Raw genomic sequence first — 19,304 nt, 5'->3', positions numbered from 1 at the left:
GAATACGTCTAGAAAGTTGACTTTAGACACCAAGATGAAAACCTGGCTAATTAGAAAAAAAAAAAAAAAAAAACTGTGATAATACATGATTATCCCACAGCTGCTAATGTTTTTGTTTTCAAATCTCTTTGAAAAATGCTACCATTGGAGTGCCTGGGTGGCTCAGTGGGTTCAACTTCCAACTCTTGATTTCTGCTCAGGTCACCATCTCAAGGTCGTGAGATCGAGCCTCACATCAGGCTCCATGCTAGGTGTGGAGCCTGCTTAAGATTCTCTCTATATATATATACCCCTCTCCACTCCCTGTCTCTGGAAAACGAAAGAAAAAAGAAAGAAAAAGAAAGAAAGAAAGAAAGAAAGAAAGAAAGAAAGAAAGAAAGAAAGAAAGAAAGAAAGAAAGAGGGAGGGAGGGAGGGAGGGAGGAAGGAAGGAAGGAAGGAAGGAAGGAAGGAAGGAAGGAAGGAAAGAAGGATCTACTATTACTGATTTTTTGAAGGAAAACAGGGAATATTAGTTTTATTGAGCAGATCCCATGTACCTGATAGGTATATGCCTTAAAATACATACATATGTAGGTACATGCGTGTGTGTGCCTGTGAGCATCCTGGTACACACTTCATGGTTGGCCCTCAAGATAGAGACTGTTATCTGCATTTATACTCATGCAGGATCGAACTCAGTGACGACTAGAAAATTGCCTTGTTCACATGGCCTGCAAGGGGCACGGCTGGAATTTGAACCTACTCCTGTCTGATTTCAAGTCCGCAATCATCCTACTACCGTCCGTCGTTCATTAGAGAAAAAGGATCATTTTTCCTTCATCCCAGATGAGTTTGACACACTTCTCTTCTGGCACATGAAGGTGGTTCCCAGTCTTCCGGGTGCTCTGCAGACCCACGGGGCCCACGCATCTTAGGCCAACCAGGGTTTCCAGGTTCAGTTAGTGACAGCTCGACTGGGTTGGGATGGGTCATTTTTGGATAATGAGCCTGCTACTCCCAGAAGCCCTTTAATTTGCTGGAACAAGTTGAGAAGTTTGAACACAATGCATGATATTATGACATAGAGTGGTTCAATAGTTTCTTTTTTCTTTTCTCTTCTTTTCTTTTTTTTTTTTTTTTTTTGGTTCAATACTTTCTAAAGCTGCTTGCATGCAAAGCCCAGTTGGGAAAAAAAAAATTTTAAAAAATTAAAAAAAAAAAGCCCAGTTGGCAGTTTCCACAGGAGAGCCTCCTGTATGATCTGCAGTCTGATTTTTTCCTTGGTTTGATACTACTCACGAAGCCTTCTGTGTATAGGAGTAGAGCTGTATTTTTATTCTCAAAACACCATTTTACCGAATCCTGAATGCCTCACACAATGGAGAGGAAGTGTGGTTTACATAATCCAAAGTGGTTGGGGCAAAATAGTACACAAATCGTTTACATTTGGTTGGGAAGAACTTCCATCCCTTCTACCAAATGTTCCTTTTAATTTCTTTTGTTTCTTTTTTCTTCTTTTTTTGGGGGGAAGGAGGGGGCTTAAGTCAACATCAAGTGCCAAGGAATGTGAATTCATCGACAAAACACTGTAAGAGATGAAGAGTTTGCCGCTGACCAAGGCAGCCTGCACTTTATTAGCACTCGTGATGTGCCAGGTACTGTTGTGAGCATTTTACAAATGTTAGTGCACTTAATCCTTGCAGCAACAGGGAGGTGGGTTCTCTTGTTTTCCTGGCTCCATAGCTGAGAAAACTGGGGCCCAGAGAGCTGAGGTAAATTGCCCACAGTCACACAGCAAGAAAATAGTGGAAATTTTGCCTAAACCGAGGCAGTCTGGTTCTTAAGCCTGCACTCTTCATGACAGCTGAATGTGGCAAGAAACACTCTAGGGAAGGGGAACTGAGAATCAGAAATGTGGGGCACCTGGGTGGCTCAGGCCATTAAGCATCTGCCTTTGGCTCAGGTCATGATCTCAGGGTCCTGGGATTGAGGCCCATGTCAGGCTCCCTGCTCGGTGGGGAGTCTGCTTCTCCTTCTCCCCCCCCCCTGCTCGTGCTCTCTCTCTCTTTCAAATGAATAAATTCCAAGAAAAAAAAAAGAATAAAAAATGCTACTAAGGTTGCTCCAAGTAGCACAGTTGGTAAGATGAGCAACTGCTGTCACCCCAGATCTATGAAACTCTCTCAGGGTAACCCCCTTTCCTTGTAGGTCCTGCCTCAAAAACCACAGTGTCCATTTAGTGGATGAAGGATCCCACTCCACATTGTGTTTATTCTCTAAACAACACCCTGCTAGCAAACTAAATGTTCTTGCTTCCAAGGCAAAAGGCCTGGTGACACTGGTGACAGCGGATTAGTGCCCAGGGGTATGCCCCACTGTGCATTAGCATTGCCCTGAAAAGGCGGGGTTGGGGGGGGGGGAAGCCTTTTTTAATACAATCATTTTTGTTTGCATCTTGGAGAAGATTATTTTCACTCATCGTGGCTCTTACTGTGCTGTTTCCCACATTTTTTTTTTTCCCTTGCTCACTCTCCAGTCTAAATAATCAATGACCAATTAACAGTTCAGTTCAGAAGAAGCACTTCTAGAGAATAATGAATGGGCTTCTCTTTGACAAAGGGCCTTGAAATGATCGCTTTTCCCATCTCATGACAACAGAATGAAAACAGGGTCAGAAGTGCTCATCGCCTGCTCAAAAGAGCCCTGGGCATCCACAGTTAGGTTTTCTTCCTTGGCCTCCTCTCCACGGCTGTGTCTCTGTGGGCACGTAACCTCTCAAAAGTTGGAGATTTCCCATGCCCAGGTGGCTCAGTGGTTGAGCATCTGCCTTTGGCTCAGGTCGTGATCCGGGGGCCCTGGGATCAAGTCCCGCATCAGGCTCCCCGCAGGGAGGCTCCTTCTCCCTCTGCCTACATCTCTGCCTCTCTCCCTCTGTGTCTCTCATGAATAAATAAAATCTTTAAAAAAAAAAAATGAAATCAATAAAAATTTTGAAATGTTGGAGGTTTCCTCATACGTAAAATAGAATCTGAGTTAAATGAACTGATACCTACCTCTCTGATGTCCGCAAAGTCTTTGGTTCTGGAACTGGCAGCTGGCAGAGGCTAGCTCTGTCCTTAACCTGTCCCCTGCTGCTGGCCTCCCTTCCCCACGCAAGCTGGTATCAGATGGGATCATCAAGTCCCAGAATAAATAATCGATCTCCAATGTGTGCTTCTAATTCAAACAAAGAGCCTTTACCCACAGTGCATGTGACTGAAGTATTTGATGTGGAACTTGTGATAACTTTCTGTAAAGGAGTTTTCACAGGGTCGAAACCTCTTGGGGCTCTTTCTGTCTCAAGTTTAAGTTACTTAGATAGTGATTAAGGATGTTTTATAGGCCCTGGTGGCAAATGATAGCATAGAGACAAAGTGTCCCTTGGCCGTGTAACTTAGCAAGACTTCGTCTGTTTGGGTTTTCATCCACTGGGCTTGCTGAAAAGTTTAAGTGATTAACCTGTTTCTCTGCAGCCTGCAGAGGCTCCAAAGTTTGCATCAAGGGCCAGATCAAGTTGCCTTTTTAATTTAGAGGACCCTTCATCTCAGTCCAGCTGCTTTTTTCTTGGGATGACAGATAGCCTCTAGATAGAGTATTCTTTTACTTTGCGGTATTTATAAAATAGCATAAATCAATGAGACCAAACAGCAAAAGGCAGTAGTTTATTTAAAGATTTTTTTTTCCCCCTTGCTAGGTATTCAGCAACTAAGAATCTATTGAACTTCAGAGCGTCCAGCCATGTCTACTTAAATATCCTGACTCTGTACAAAAGATCCCAAACCACAGGCGTGGCCGCTCCCAGGGAAAGGAACACAGGGATGACCTGATGGGACGGATGCTGCTTGCCCTCAGCCAGATGTCATAACCCAGCCACACAGTCATAGGAGGATTGTGTTAAGTTGTTTTAGAAAAGTAGGCTCTATGCAAGAACTTACGATTCTGCTGATCCTAAGGGTTTTTTTTTTTTTTTCCACTCAAGAAAAGCTCCAAAGCAAGACAGACCAATGATAGTTCCAGGCAACACTTGGATTTTGCCTTTTCAGGAAAATGGAGGCCTTGCTTGCTCTCTCTTGCCCACAGATTCATCTGAACGGAGTCTCAGTTACCAGCTTTCATTTGCAAAGACCTCATATCCCAGAGAACTTCTGCCGAGAATTTGCCAAGCACCTCCCTGTCTGTTTTGTGTGTGTGTGTCATCATCCCTCCTCGCATTCTGTATGTGGTGCCCAAAGTTTTTTTTTTTTTTTTTTTTTTTTTTTTTTTTTTTTTCAGAATGTAGGTCACACTGCTTATTTAAAAATGAAAGTGAGAGAGACAGGGAGGCCACGCCAAATTTAGAATTGAGGGAGGGCTCTGTGATTTATAGGTACCAAGGGTGTATAGGGGTGGTTTCTGGGAGTCCACAGGTGACGCTTACCTTAAAAAATAAAAACAACAACAAATAAAATAAAAACAAAAACAAAAACAGAAAACAAACAGAAGGGCTTATACACATGCTTACAGAACACTCAAAACAGAAGAATCAGTGTTTGTCATGGATGGAACTCACAGAATAATTTAAACCCAGTAGAATTTAGTGCCTCATTATTTAGGCCCAGAGAATGGACTTCACACGTATCCTGGCCAACTCAGAAGTAGTTCAATACAAATATCTAAAGCAAGGATCTAGATTTCTTGGTGTCTTTAGAGTCCACTTGAATAAATTGATGCAGTTTGGTCTCCCTGGGGATCTGAGCTGAGTATTAGCAGAGTTTTGCTTTTTTCCCAAGCTGGGCAGTGCAGGCTTGCCTGAGTCTGAGTCTCCATGGGTTTCAGCCGCTCGTCCTAGTGAAAGTCCTATTGATGTGATTCCAGGAGAGGGGGAGGAAGGAGATACAAGGCAGCCCCACAGCAGTCCTGGTCCATTTTTCTTATCAAGGTCACTCAGCCACAGTGCCTCACAGGGATTTCCAGGCCCAAAGTAAGTCTCTTGTGTTTGTTTTACAAAACTGTGGCATTTCCTCAAGTCCCCAGAAAATATGTGCTTTCCACAGAGACCCACTCCATCAAATGTCAAGTACAAGTACGAGCTGGACTCATCAGCACATCCCTGTTTCCTTACTGGACTGTGTTTCCCGCGTGCTGTTCAGTTGACAAATCATTTATTTTCACTCATGCAGAAGAAGTCCGGAGATAGGCCATCCAGGGCTGTCCTTTTTCCTACTTCTCTGACGTCCCTTGTAAGGGGTGTCCTTGATTCCTTCTCTCTCTGGATGGTTGCAGGACTTGCAGCTACAGAGAGTTTGAGATCTAGGGAGGAAGGTTGGATGCAGGGAGTCAAGGGGCGTATGCCAGCTGACTCAGACCCAGGGAGAGAGCTTTCTTAAAGGTCACAGCCAGAGAGCTCTGTTGTCATCTCGTGGGCTAGACCCATGCCACTAAAGTGTCCCCCCACCCCACCTGCCACCCCTACCTGAGAAGCTTCATTGTTATTTATTTATTTATTTATTTATTTATTTATTTATTTATTTTGGTCTTGCACATCATTGTCCCAATTGGGAATCGGTTATTTAGGATGATGCAAAGCACGAGATATTCGATGATATGGAAATTAAAAGCATCCACCCTACTGTTTTGCTGTGGGGACTCTGTGTGTGTGTGTGCAAAGCACCCAAGAGTGCTTGATGAACTAGTGGAAGCATTTCCTTCTCTCTCCTGGTGCTCTTTGAGGGCCCAGTCACAGGCGGAGCACACAGAAGAGAATACCTTGATGCCACAATGTGTTTCCCTACCTAATTAAGTCCACTGAATAATTTCATCTACAGAGAGGGAAATAGCTGCCATAAGAAAATAAATACTCGACCTACTTCTCATCATGGACAGAGCGTTCGAAACCAGAAATGCCGTGTTGTGTGGAGGCTTCTTGCAGAGCTCACAGAAACACAACTGTTAATTCAGATATAGCTGTTCTGCAAGCTGCTAAAGACTCATAAAAATGCTTTGTAATTCTGCCTACGTTCTAATCCTGTGAGGCAGCAGTCTCATTTTTTGCTGCCCTGTACCCAATGCTGACCACATCGACGGCTTACGCTAATCTGAGATAGAGGCCAATGCACACAATCTCTGCATCACTTTAAGATCTTTATTATCAATAACTCATCGAGGTGTCAAAGTGTGTTATAAATCTAAACAGAAAATCAGAGTTACGTGTTACGTGGGAACTCGGGTTTTACATTCTACTCCGGGTCAGAGGATTTGATGGTGGAAGCACATAGCACAGTGAAATGTCTTTATTGGATATTGACGCTTCTATTCTGATACTAACAAAACCAGAATTATGGATTAGCAGAGTCCAGGAAGCAAAGCAAAGTCAAATGAACCTAGATGTGTGTGAAACAAACTTAGAAAGTCAGGGGAAAGGCATGAAGGTCTGTTGTACTGGTGGCGGATTTCTACTTGGTAGACCGTGGTACTCTAATTTAGCTGAGTAATTGCTGTTACAGAATCCAAATCTACAACGCATGTGTAATTTTAAAAATGGGTTTTACATTTCTGAAGCAAGACAGGAAAATAAAATAAACGCATTCTTTAGATCTCTGACATTAAGCTTCGGGACAGTTTTACAGCCTGGGACCTGAACAAATCTCTTACCCATAAAACGACAGGAATAAAAGATTTGCACACATGCATTTTTTAAAAAGTAACTTCGTTGCTCATAGTCAAAAGAAAAAAAGAGAGAAAGGGAGGGGGGAAGGGAGGGAGGATGGAAAAAAGAAAAGAAAGAAGAAAAAAGAAAAACCCTTCACGTACCTACATATTCTACTTTGGTAATCGCAGACTCTATGATTCAGTTCAATTTGCTTGTGTGCTTTCATTTAAATGGAGAGGGGTGGGGGGAGCCTTTCCAGAAACAGCAAAAAACGATTTGTATGTACATATATTTAAATAAAATAAACAAAGGAAAAACTGCGGTGTATACTTATTGCCAGCTCAGCAACAATGTAAAAAAAAAATGGGTATAGAAACATATAATTCTGAATGAAACTAAAAAGTAAGGAAACATATAATTCTGAATGAAGCTAATAACTGTTCAATTTATAAAGCTTAAAGTGCCTTTACTCATAGGGGATCTGGCTTAAAGTCATCACGATTAACATCTTTTAACACAGAAATAGAACATACAAATATATCCCCTAAAACTCAAGCAATTCCATAACACTTAGCTTATCCGTTTAACAAATGTGCATGAGAATCCCCTTAACTATATTTCACAGAATCTGCCATTTGAATGATTGTTCCAAGGTCAATGGGAGAGTTTCTTAAAATCTAGAATTCAAGTCATTGATGTCTTGTAAAGTGACCAAGACAGGAAACATACACAACTGCTTCTGGGCACAAATAAATGCCTTCCCTTTGCTGTTTCCCTCATTACTCTCCCCTCCTCAATAAAAAATAAAAAATAAAAAATAAAAAACAAAAATATAGCCAGCAACAGCTGCCATCTTTCAGGACACAGCACAGGTTTTCTCTCCAATGGTCTGAGAATGTTTACCACTGCCATCTATTCCCTCATTCTATCTCTGTGATCCTATTTCTTCGTGTTGTCTTTGGAAAAGATGGGAGGTGGGCATATAGGAAGCCCCCTTGCCGGAGAAATTAGAAATGTCATTGTTGCCTTATTTCTGCTCTTCCCTAGAAAGCCATCTGCTGCAGTCAACCAGGGCATTTAGGAGAGAAATATTATTCTGAATAATGTCAACTTTTCTTCTGCCTTTCGGCTCAGGAAAAAACTAAACAAAACATCACAACTTCTAGCACTCATCCATCATTACCTGCGCAAGTAGCAGGTGTCCACTTTTTACAGCCACGGCCTTTTTCTGCTGATACCAAGACACCGTGAGGGGCAAACATCGAACCTGCCAGGTGACTTCAGTTAAATATCTCAATGTTACAATCTGCTGGATGCCTATCTGGCATATCTTGGTTAGATGACATGATGTTTTTCTAGGACGCTACCCTCAGCGTTGATACATTTAAAAATCCGTTAACCATGCTGGCGGCCTGTCTTCCTATTTTTACGTATTCCAGTATCCTACCTTTATTCTCTGTTACTGCATATGACGCTTCCAATTGGAGATCCAAGTGTGTGATATAATAAAAAGAGATGAAATTCAAATTACTTGGGCTCTTAATAGCATCCTTAATACAAAATTTGCTGGCAAAAAAAAAAAAAAAAAAAAAAAAAGCTTAAACAATTGGATACTATGTAATTTTTAGATAATCTTTAAAAATTTTACCAGATTTCACCTGTTCTTCTTATCCTTTGTCACCATCGAACATAGCTGTAACATTCCTTAAAAGGAATGACTTTTATGACTACTTCCCTTAGGGTGAAGGGTAACATGATGGAGTGGTAGCCCCTGTCATCACAACTTGAACTACATTTGGGATTCAACGGAGATTCTATTTAAAGTCAAGACAGCTTTCTGATAAGGGGCTTCCTTACACTCATCCGTGGCAGACGTGGGGGTCTCCTCAGGGTTTTCACAACTGCTGACAATGGCAACCGCACTGAACGACCTTCTTCTGACCGTGGTGTCCGATGTGTCAGATCCTCGGACTGGGGGGGCTTTTTCCACGTTGTGGAGCTGCTGGTCTTTCCAGTCCAGTTGCTTGGCACTGCAAAAGGGAGCATAAACTTCAACGCTCCCCTCAAACTGTAAGCAGTTCACTTTGTAATACTTTCTCTTAACTTCCAGGACGTCATTAAACCTATGGCCCCAGAGAATTTCTCGGGGAACATAGGAACTTCTGGACTGGTGGGAAGTCCCCGTGGAATCACCAGTATAGATGAATGTCACCAAAATCTCAAAGTTGTCTTTGGCCACTGCTTTTCGGTCAAGGGCATACAGAGGGCTCTCGTGGTCAATCTCATGAACGATAGTTACTGGTGTGACAAGGATGATCTGGTCATTGACCAACTTGAGGTCCTTAAATGCCATTGTCATCCGCCCTTCACTGTCTTCTGTGTAGCGGAGAAGTTGGGCTCTCACTGTGCCTTCCACCACATGGTTGGGTCGGAAATCACCAATGCGCCACATGAGGCAAAGCTTCCCATCTCTCATGCCTATGAGTGCAAAATAGCTAAACCGAATGGTTTGGGCTCTCTTTCGAGCAGTTGCCATTTTAGCCAAGGCAGCTCCAATGATGAAGGTGTTTATGATGCAGCTCAGGATGGACTGAAGGATCACCATGAGCACTGCCATGGAGCATTCTTCGGTGACACAGCGGTAACCATAACCTATGGTGGTCTGGGTCTCAAGGGAGAATAAGAACGCCCCCGTGAAGGAATGGACATTGTCAACACAAGGCGTGATGTCCGGATCATTTAACAGATCACCATGATGAAAGGCAATTAGCCAAAAGATAGAGCCAAATATCAACCAGGAGAGAATATAAGATAAAGAGAAAATCACAAACATATGGCGCCACTTGGTGTCTACAAGAGTAGTGAAAATGTCCACCACGTAGCTCCCCCATTCTCCAAAAATGTGCTTGAAGTACACATTGCAGCTACCATCTTTGTGGAGCAGACGTCTCCTGGCTCTTCTCTTCTCCGCTATGATGTGCTCTGGGGGGTAGCCCGGGTATTTGGGGTCCACATTCACGATCGGATAGCTGCTGCCGTAATAGCTCATTCTTTCCTCTGGCCTCCAGGCACCCAGGTGGATTTTGCAATAGTAATAGTTCTGTCACTATTTGTTGCTTTAAGTTTTCAGTTAAAACCTGGAAAAAAGAAAAAAAAAAAGAAAAGAAAAGAAAATTAAATAGGCTTCAGCTTTCGCTTTTGATTTCCATCCTTAGAGCAATTTGCCAAATTTGAAGCAATTTCATGCCATCTGAAATGGCGAAGACCTCATTTGAACGACAGAGACATTCAGTATTGATTACTCATTTCAGTTTAGAATTCAACTCAGTCATTATAGGAGCAAAATATGCAATTAGAGGAAATAACATTTTTATATATGCAAAAGGCTTGGGTAAACACTATGATTATCCTAAATGGAGCCTCACTACCTTTTCTGACCTGACATAAACAAAAGTCGTATTTTTATAGACTCTTCTGGCATGAGGGCTCCTAGAACACAAAGCAATCTATAACGTAAAACGGCAAAACAGAATTCAGATATTTGTCTAGGTGGGTAATAAGGCTTCTAACTGTTGAAGTCAGAAGGTTTTTCTAACAAGGATTCTACGAAGCGTCGCTACCTTCATGCTACTTGTTAACTTACATCCTGGTTGTCGCAGACCCTCCCCTTCGGCGCCTGATGCCTCTCTCTCTTCCCTGGAGGTTTCTCTTCCTGTTGTACTTCCCAGGACAGAGCAGAACCGACTGCGACACTATTTCAGATTCAAGTCCTTTCCCCTAGCTCCTTTAGTTTTAAGAGGGAAAAAAAAAAAAAAAAATGTTCTTAACCCCAGAGGAGTTAAAACCACGCCCAGGTAAGCTTTCAATAAGGTATAAGATTGCTTTTGCTTTTGTCTCATGACATGCATCCTTTTTCTTTCTTTCTTTCTTTCTTTTTTTTTTTTTTGGACACTGCCATCTCTTCTCTTTCCCTCTGAATAGAAGCCGAAAATTTGCCAAAGTTCTAATCTTGTTTCCCTCTTAAAGGGAGCATACTACAATTGGACCCTTCTCTCCAGCTCTGCAGCGTATCCCTGATGCTTTCACAGTCATCCGTAGGCAAAATCATTTTTTCCCCTCTCCAAATTCAATCTTTAAAAGATCAAGGTAGAACATAGAGTTCTTATTGCTTTTTATCATCCAGGGAATAGGCCAGTGGTTTTTCCCAGCTCAAGTCTGAAAGTAAGTTTTCAATATTCGATGTTAAAAGTGGTCCTTAGGTACTTCTATGCAACAAACAAACAAACAAACAAACAAAAAAAACCCAAAAAATAAAAAACAACTCATTGCAGCCCAATTTAAAATGCTTTGATCATTTTTAGAATATGCTTTCCACAGAACCTGCCTGTGCTAGATGGAGGAAGAGGGGACGAGGGGGAGAAAAAAAGACTTCCCATTAGAGAATCCAGCCACGGCTGCATAGACACTGCAGTGAGAATAAATACGGTTGCTGACATTGAGACCCACCTCCCCTGAAACTGGCCCGAGGAAATCAATCACAAAGCACTTATCCAACACCTTCCCCGAAAAAGGGAAGAAAGAGTTAATTTCCTTCCAGTCAAATAGGAATCATTTTTCTTCTTCTCCAGGGATCAGGCCCACTTGACAATAAACACTTTGTTTGGTGGACCACTGCAAGGATGAACTCTGCTTTCAGCCAAAAAATCCTGTAAGGCATGTAGGAGTTTCTCTCTGTCCATCCATACGCCCACCCGGCCTCTCTGCTGGCTCATCCTCCAGGTCTGCTTTGAGCAGTTCCATCCCCTCCTTCATCCTCAACCGGGTTTTGGGGGGGGGGGGTAGGGGGACGGTTGTATAATTTCAGGACGTGACCCAGGGCTGACAAAATGCTTACCGGAACACTGAATGTAAAATGTTCCCACAACTTTTGCCCACGACATATACCATTTCTTGGAGGTCCCTGTCTGATTTGTCATCGAACAACACTTGACAAAGCACAAGAAGCTGCTCGAGGTCTCTGGGTCTTCATTCTCTCACCTGATCGCTGGAGGCATGAGAATGGGACCGATTATTAATCCAAGGCCCAGAGGATTTCAAATTAAAAAGTAGATTTAGAGAGAGAATTGTTCCCTTGTTAAAAGCTTCCAGCCTGGTTCCTTAAAGGGAACGGCACAGACTGGGAGCCTGAGGATAAGAAAGCATGGTTCATAAATCAAGAGCTACTGTGTGACTCTGCTCTTTTCTGCTGCCAAAAGAAAAAAGAAAGGTTTTTATTTGAAATGGCACGTGGTGTGAATTCCAGCAGTGCCAACAACTGTTATAAACAAGCCATTTTATTTTATTTTTTTTTAAGGTTTTTTTTGTAAACAAGCCATTTAAAAAAAAAAACAAAAACGAAAAACCACCTTCCCCAGTAGGCTAATTGGAGAATGAATTTTCAACTAATGCAAGCTGTAAGTGAGCACATTTGAGAATGTGGAAAGTTCATTTCTGAATAGTGTTATAGTTTCAGGGATACAAGTCACGGCTGTGAGAATCCTGCCCGAACCCCACCAGGCCCTGTGTCCCCACCACAGGCCATCATGTTGAATTGATGATCCGTTTCTATTTATGCCTGTCATTCAATTTCAATTCATCAATAAGCCTTCAGATTCTGTTCAGGTGCATACACTTTATCCATTCTTTCGTTCTCCAACCATGTAAATGATAAATTTTCCAAAAGATGATATTTTTTAAGCTAAATGCCAGATTGTAACCAAACTAGTCATATTGAGTCTTAACCACATCTCAGATTATTACTCAATGAGCAAATCATGTGACAGAGGCTCTTTTGCCAAAATGATTAGACAAAATTTTTATTAACCTCTTGTTACGTGCGTTGTGTTAATCTGAGCACTTTTCCCCTTTTTTGCCATTAAATAATGGAGGATGAGCCTTGCTGGCTGACTGGACATTCTGTGTGTAACATTGGTGTTTCTTAGGATTAAAACCGGGTTTTCAAAGTGCCTCCGTGCTTCATAATCACCTTGTCATCGTCCATTCCCTTATGAGAAAACATTTGCAATGTTTCTACTTCTATATATATATTTTTTGTGCATGTTGCTCTCCTTGCTCTCCAGAAACTGATGGTGGCTATTTCGTTAGCAGTAAAATTCCCTCTTTTATTAAAAATGGGAATTTGAGCACTGCACTGACAAGATTGTAGAATATCATGTGCCCAAGGAAATGTTGAATCTGCAGTCCCTCTTCTGTACCAGTTTCAAACTGTTTTGCCAGGTGGTTAACTAATGACAAAGACAGAAAAAAGGCTGCAATTTCTTCATCATGACATGGAGTTCCGATATAGATGTGGCAAGAGTGAGAGGCAAGGCAGGGTCAGGATGGTGGGTCGTTTCCTGAGGATGCCATCAAAGTCACTACAATGTACGGCCCCACAGATACGGCCCAAAGAGAGCAAGTTAGAGGGATCAGCAAACTGGACCCTGACAGTGACTCTTCTCAGACCTTACTCGTTGTATTAAGTTTAGACATTTAAGAAAAAAAAAAAGCTGTCTAATCCACTTTCACTAGTGAGACCTGCTTTCCTGCTTTTAGTACTCAGGGTTGTAGATCGTTGCATGAATTCAAGGAGAAACCTTTACTGATTTAGAGTATTTCGAATGGGCTATGCACATGGGCTGCACATGGGACGCGGAATAAGCTCAGCAAAACCAGTGAGCATCCCGCATATCTGTCCCCATTTCTCAGTACATAGAAGTGCCTCAGTCAGACTCCCCCATCCTTTTTTTTTTTTTTAAAGACTTTATTTATTCATGAGAGACAGAGAGAGAGAGGCAGAGACACAGGCAGAGGGAGAAGCAGGCTCCATGCAGGGAGCCCGATGTGGGACTTGATCCCGGGCCTCCAGGATCATGCCCTGGGCCCAAGGCAGGCACTAAACTGCTGAGCCACCCGGGCTGCCCAGACTCTCCCATCCTGAAGTGATCCCTCTGTCATTTTGCTTTATCCTCTCAAACTCGGCTATTTACTCTTGTAGACAGTTAGTTCTTAAAAAAAAAAAAAAAAGACAGTTCTTCAAACTTAAACATTTCATTAGTGTGTTGAAGGGACAACAGAATGGTTACAACTTCATAATCCCATGTCACTTTAAAGGTAAAATTCGATCCTGTCTCCAGTATCTGCTTAATATAAATCCATTAAGAGTAATACAAATTGTCTTTGTATAATTTGGGACACACCACAAATAACGCTCTGAATATCTTTGGCGCAATTCAAGGATTAATGCCTGTGGCCTGTGATATTAACAAGTACCTGCTTTAGCATGTACATGATTTACAGGAAGTCACTGGAAATCAAGTTACTTTCCTGGTGACTGTTAGATGAGATAAATTTTAGTAGACACATGAGAGCTGACGAGGCAGAGAGTAGAAAGGATGGCCTAGATTCTGTGTGCAGGTCATTGTCTTTGAGCACTGGCTTGGCTGCAGCTCAATGGTGTGTGGAGGGGCCAGAGCAGCGGGGGGCAGGCAGGCTGTGAGGGAAGGTGCAGTCAGAAGACACTCGTGGGTGGGCCCTGGTTGCTATGGACGAAAGAAAGAGGGGTGTCAATGGGACAGGACAGAACCCAAACAAGTTAGGTTACTTTGCTTGAACTCTGTCCCACAACTTGTTGCCTTGGAATTATGGCTGAGCTGTGTCTTGTCTGGAATCCTCATAAGACATTCAGGCACAGTTAGGTGGAGCCCTTCATTCAACCACTGAACACCTGCTTCACTCAGAAACCACTAGATACTGCCCAGACTTCCCCAAAGAGTCCCTGTCTCTCGAATTGCAAACAGTTTCTCCTTTGTCGACATTCTATGGTGTTCTCGTGTTTCTTCTCAGCTGCTATCATCCCCAGAGCAGGTCTCCAGTGGAGTTGCAGCCCTTGACTTCTCCATTATCTTTTCCTGCCTGACCCTAGCCTCCAACCCTGGTCCAACTTCTTGGTGACAAAGGACTTTACCTCTTTTCTGATAGAACTCTACAATTTCTCCTGGATCAATTTAAGAAATGTTTTGTGCTGGGCGCCTGGGTGGCTTAGTGGGTTAAGTGTCTGACTCTTGATTTCGGCTCAGGTCATGGCCTCAGGGTTGTGAGATTGAGCCCCACTTTGGGCTCCAAGGTGGGTGTGGACCCTGCTTAAGATTTTTTTTCTCTCTCTCTTTCTCCCCCCTGCCCCTCCTCTTTCTCTCTCCCTAATTAAAAAAAATAGTTTTGTGCCAGTTTGTGGTAGGAAAAAAGGCTCTCTACTAGGCTATGTGCAAACAACTGAATGGAATCCAGAGCTGGGAGGGAGAAGCAGAGATCTGGCATTACAACATTGCTAGTAACTTTATCTGGAGAGCCTCTTTCTAGCCCATTTTTTTCTTAAGTAATATCTATATCCTAATCATAAATCCTGCAGCATCCCAAATGATGCTGTGTTTTATAAAGAAGTAGGAAAAATTCAGAGTCTGGGATTATGTTTCCCCACTTTCTGGATATCAAGATCATACCAGAATAATTCCAAATTAGCCTGCCTTAAAAACAAATTGCCTTAATAAACAGTAGTCTGAAATAAAATGGTTTTTTGTTTTGTTTTGTTTTGTTTTGCTTTGCTTTTTTGTTTTGGTGTTGCAGAGAAATCATGAATTGGGAGGCCGACTCCAATTCCAGGTCTGTCTCCAACGTCCTGAGTGGCTTAGGAACACGACTTTTCTCTGAACCTCAGCGTCCTCATGCATGATACAGGGATAAGAACACCTATGCTACTGGGTAACTGCGCGTCTGAGTGAGATAAGGAATGGGAAGCGTCTTTCGCTGTGCCAAGCTCGTCATAATTATTCGGTAATTGTTGCATGAATCTGAATCCTATGAGGGCTCAGTTTCCCCCTCTGTAAAATATCAGAGCACCTGCTTGAACCTTGCCAAAGAGCTTTCCACTTGCATGCCAGAAGTGTCAACAATGTGGCTCCCAGTAGATATTTCTATTCAAGTTCGGGGATGGCACCACTGATTCCTACCACTAAGCCACCTGGGCCAATCCTGTCTTTCCACTAGCTTCCCAAAGCTCCAGGGACCAGACCATTTTGGGTTCCTTTTCACAAGTGTCACCAAATGGGAAATACCCTATTCCTTCTCCTTGACACACACACTTGCACACCCCTACTCCCCCAACACACACACATACTCCCACTCCCATATATATGCACATACATGCTTTCAACTCATTTTTAAAAATGTATTTCTTAAAAAAAAAATTGTATTGCTATTTCTTCTGAGCATCCAAGCTAAAGGAAACAAGCCCGACGAGTTTGGCAAAGCTAATGGGTTAAAGAAATTCACAGGGTGGTTATCATACTTATTCTTTGTCTTAAGTGGTGTGGGCACGTTTTACAAAGAGGGTTCTGAAGGCTTCTCTTGTTCTTATCGTGATAATCAGCCCATCCCTGTCTTGGTTGGACGCCAGCCTGAGTTGTTCAGAATTTACTTTGCACTGTATCTGGGTTGGTCGCAGAAGCTGGCTATCATGAGATCTTATGTCCTTTTAGAGACCACAGTTCAGGGACGCCTGGGTGGCTCAGTGGTTGAGCATCTGCCTTTGGCTCAGGTTGTGATCCTGGGGTCCTAGGATCAAGTCCTCCATTGGGCTTCCCTGCAGGGAGCCTGCTTCTCCCTCTGGCTATGTCTCTGCCTCTCTCTCTGGGTCTCTTGTGAATACACAAATAAAATCTTAAAAAAAAAAAAAAGATGACAGTTCAATTTCCTTTTGATGTGGAAGGTTCCCCAGTGATCTCTAAACCTCTCCAATGAGAATTTGTTGCTGACTCTTTTCATTCTTGTTTTGTCTTTTTTCATTTTTCGAAAAATTGAGCTCCTCTTCTCTGCCAGACTCACCCACTTTTAGGAAAGAGTAAGAGTCCCACCTCCGTGGAATGTGCATTTGAGGGCTGGCAAAAAGAAGCAGTAAGTTGGAGAATGGCCAGAGCAAGGAGAGCAAGGAGGGAGGGCGCATTTTGACCAGGGTGATTGGAGAGCATTTGGTGAAGGACTTGACATCCAAGTGAGAGCATGCTCTTCACTGCTCCTGCCTGTGGCCTTTGGTAAAAATGTTCTCAGCTCAGGCCTTGTTCTCTGCCCTATTTTGTTTGTTTGAGACCCAGTCTCTATCTCGTTGTTAAGGCTCTTGCTATGTACAGGTGTAGTCTGGCTGCTGCACCTTTTGTTCTAAGCTAGTGTTAAGGGCCCAGTTCTCACCAAAGCCTCTCATTACGGGAACTCATCTGCATTTAATCACTGAAATCAGGCTTTTCTGATCAGGTAAAAACCCGGTTTTACCTGGTCTACATAACAGCCTTCTCATTTCTTGTCACTCATCTAGAGCGATAGCTCTGACTGGAATGTAAATAACCCTTCTCCTGCGACCATGGGTCCCATCCAAGCTCCATATTATGGTCCTACGTTAGCGTTGTTAAAGGACAAAAGTATGGGGATCAAAGACTTGGATTCTACGCATGGATCTGCTGCATCTTACAAATAAATATCTTTCAGCTTCTTTTCATTTATTTAAAACACAGGGACAATGGCTGACTGTCTCAAAACATTTTCGAAGGAACTAATGGCATAATATAAAGGAGCACGATGGCTAGCATCTTGGAAGCTGTCTGTATTTACAGTCTCTGTTTAACCCTTAACTTGAATACCTATGTCTCCACTCCTTTTGTAATAGCTTATTCGTCCTGGGTCTTTGTCTATCCTGGGAGAGACGGGTGTCTGAGCTACAGTCTGAAAAATGAATACAGGTTAATCAAACAAGAAGAAAGAGAAGAAGTTTCCCGGGCAGAGGAACAGCATTTGCAAAGGCTCCATGACTCAAGGATGCCTAGGGCATGGGTTCCAAAGAACTGAAGGCAGGGGTGTGGTAGTTGAGGCTGGAACGAGATAGAGAGAGAGATAGAGCATAAGTGACCTAGTAGATAGAATTTAAGATTTGGGTCTTTTTCCTAAGAGCAATAAAAACAATTGAAGTACCTTAACTAAGATCACAGCATAATGAAGTTTACATTTTTAAAAAGACTTCTCTGGCCCTCCAGTGGAAAACTGGTTGGAGAAATTAAAAAGCCGACGTGGGGAGTAAACCAAGAAGTCATTTCGATGATCAGGTAAGAGAGGATGGTGGCTAGGATTAGGATGGCGCCTGTGGAAGTGGTTCCTGCCCCTTCTTCACCTGCACCTGAAAGAGTCACATGACCTTGGGGCGACCAATCAGAACTTCACAAACAAGACTTGGACTCTTGAGCCAGTGATGCAAGGATGCCGAAGCCTATTATTCCAGGCAACTACACAGCGTCAAGAGGCCACTGGTGTGGCGGTGCATCTAAGTGTCTCCAGGGAAGGGAACGAGTCACAGCTCCTAGGGTGACGGTCCTCGAGATAAGATTTTCATTTTGTCCTGCCTCTTGCTTCTACTCATATCAGGTTTTCTCTTGTCAAGCTTCCTCCGATGCTATAAGCTACCTGTTATCTTTCCAATAATATTTTCTTCTGCTTATGTTACCCAGGGGTAGTTTTGATTGCTTGAAACAGAGAAAAATCAGTTAAAATTCAGTTTCATTAACATTTTTAAACTATCTCCCAGACGCAAGACTACGGACTAATCACTCTCCCTTACTCCCATCACATAAACCAGCAGCAAGTTCTGTGGGCTCACCTTCAAAGTAGATCTTAAAGCTAATCATGTCTCCTGATAGTCAAAGCCACCATGTCTTCAATGGACCAGTAAGAGAGCTTCTTTTTCTGCTCTTGTTTTTTTCTTTTTCTTTTTCTTTTTTAAGATTATATTTATTTATTCATGAGAGACAGAGAGAAAGAAAGAAGCAGAGACATAGACAGAGGGAGAAGCAGGCTCCCTATGGGGAGCCCCATGTAGGACTCGATCCAAGGACCCTGGGATCATGACCTGAGCTAAAGGCAGACGCTCAAACACTAAGCCACTCAGGAATCCCTCTTTCTGCCCTTGTTGTAACTTCAACCTACTCTTTTAAAAATAAAATCAAAATGTGTCACTCCTCTGCATAAAACCCTCCAGCATCTTCCCATTGCAATTAGAAGAATTTGCATCATCTGCATTGTGTACAGAGCAGATACCTCTGACCTCTGTCTACCTCTAGAAATTACCTCCTATCATTCTCCTTCCCACTGTTCACTCTCTAGCATCACTGGATCTCCCTCTTGCACTAACATACAGGTCCAAAAATTATAGTCTAAGGGCCAGATCTGGCTCACTGGTCACTTTTGTAAAGTTTTGTTGGAACATAACATTCAGACTATTACTTGTAAAACATTGCCTCCAGCAAACTTACTGTCACGCCACCACTGCAGACTTGAGTAGTTGCAACAGAAACAACTTGACTCACAAAGCCAGACTATTTATTACCTAACTCAGAAAACGTCTGCTAAATTCCACTCAAACACAGGGGATAGTCCTGCCTCAGGACCTTTGTACTTCCTTTTCTGCCTGTGTGACTTCTTATCATCTCCGATGTCACCTTCTCAGAGAGACCTCTCTCTGATGAGGATGTAAACTAAAATCTTCCCCCACATTATTATTTTCTGTATCATAAACATGATTTTCA

General features: G+C 42.7%; 2 protein-coding genes across 13 annotated transcripts in view; one reads left to right on the top strand and one right to left on the bottom strand.

The window, feature by feature from the left end:
- The window catches only part of LOC121472802 (formin-like protein 18), a 166,041-nt gene that overhangs the window by 22,802 nt on the left and 123,935 nt on the right, over window positions 1-19,304 (top strand). For 2 of the 9 annotated variants that reach the window (XR_005983007.1, XM_041724236.1), the window contains exon 2: window positions 3,715-4,170. The exons of 5 other annotated variants lie outside the window; for them this stretch is intronic. Coding sequence is in view for 2 of the 4 variants with exons in the window: in XM_041724236.1 (XP_041580170.1) it covers window positions 3,715-3,740 (26 nt within the window). In the remaining 2 variants the exon portion in view is untranslated. Of the gene's footprint in view, window positions 1-1,512; window positions 4,171-19,304 lie in introns of those variants that run through there. 2 more of the 9 variants (XR_005983004.1, XM_041724231.1) reach the window with 2 other exon arrangements.
- The window catches only part of KCNJ16 (potassium inwardly rectifying channel subfamily J member 16), a 56,369-nt gene continuing 43,188 nt past the window's right edge, over window positions 6,124-19,304 (bottom strand). For 2 of the 4 annotated variants that reach the window (XM_041724228.1, XM_041724227.1), the window contains 2 exons: window positions 10,292-10,432; window positions 6,124-9,785 (listed from right to left, as the gene is read on the bottom strand). In XM_041724228.1, the coding sequence (XP_041580162.1) occupies window positions 8,438-9,697 (1,260 nt within the window). In that variant the 5' untranslated portion in view covers window positions 9,698-9,785; window positions 10,292-10,432 and the 3' untranslated portion in view covers window positions 6,124-8,437. Of the gene's footprint in view, window positions 9,786-10,291; window positions 10,433-11,542; window positions 12,518-19,304 lie in introns of those variants that run through there. The other 2 variants (XM_041724229.1, XM_041724226.1) reach the window with 2 other exon arrangements.

This window comes from Vulpes lagopus, chromosome 12, assembly GCF_018345385.1.
Source record: "Vulpes lagopus strain Blue_001 chromosome 12, ASM1834538v1, whole genome shotgun sequence".
NCBI lineage: Eukaryota > Metazoa > Chordata > Mammalia > Carnivora > Canidae > Vulpes > Vulpes lagopus.
Note: the sequence above shows the minus strand (reverse complement) of the source record. Positions and strands in the feature narration are given on the sequence as shown.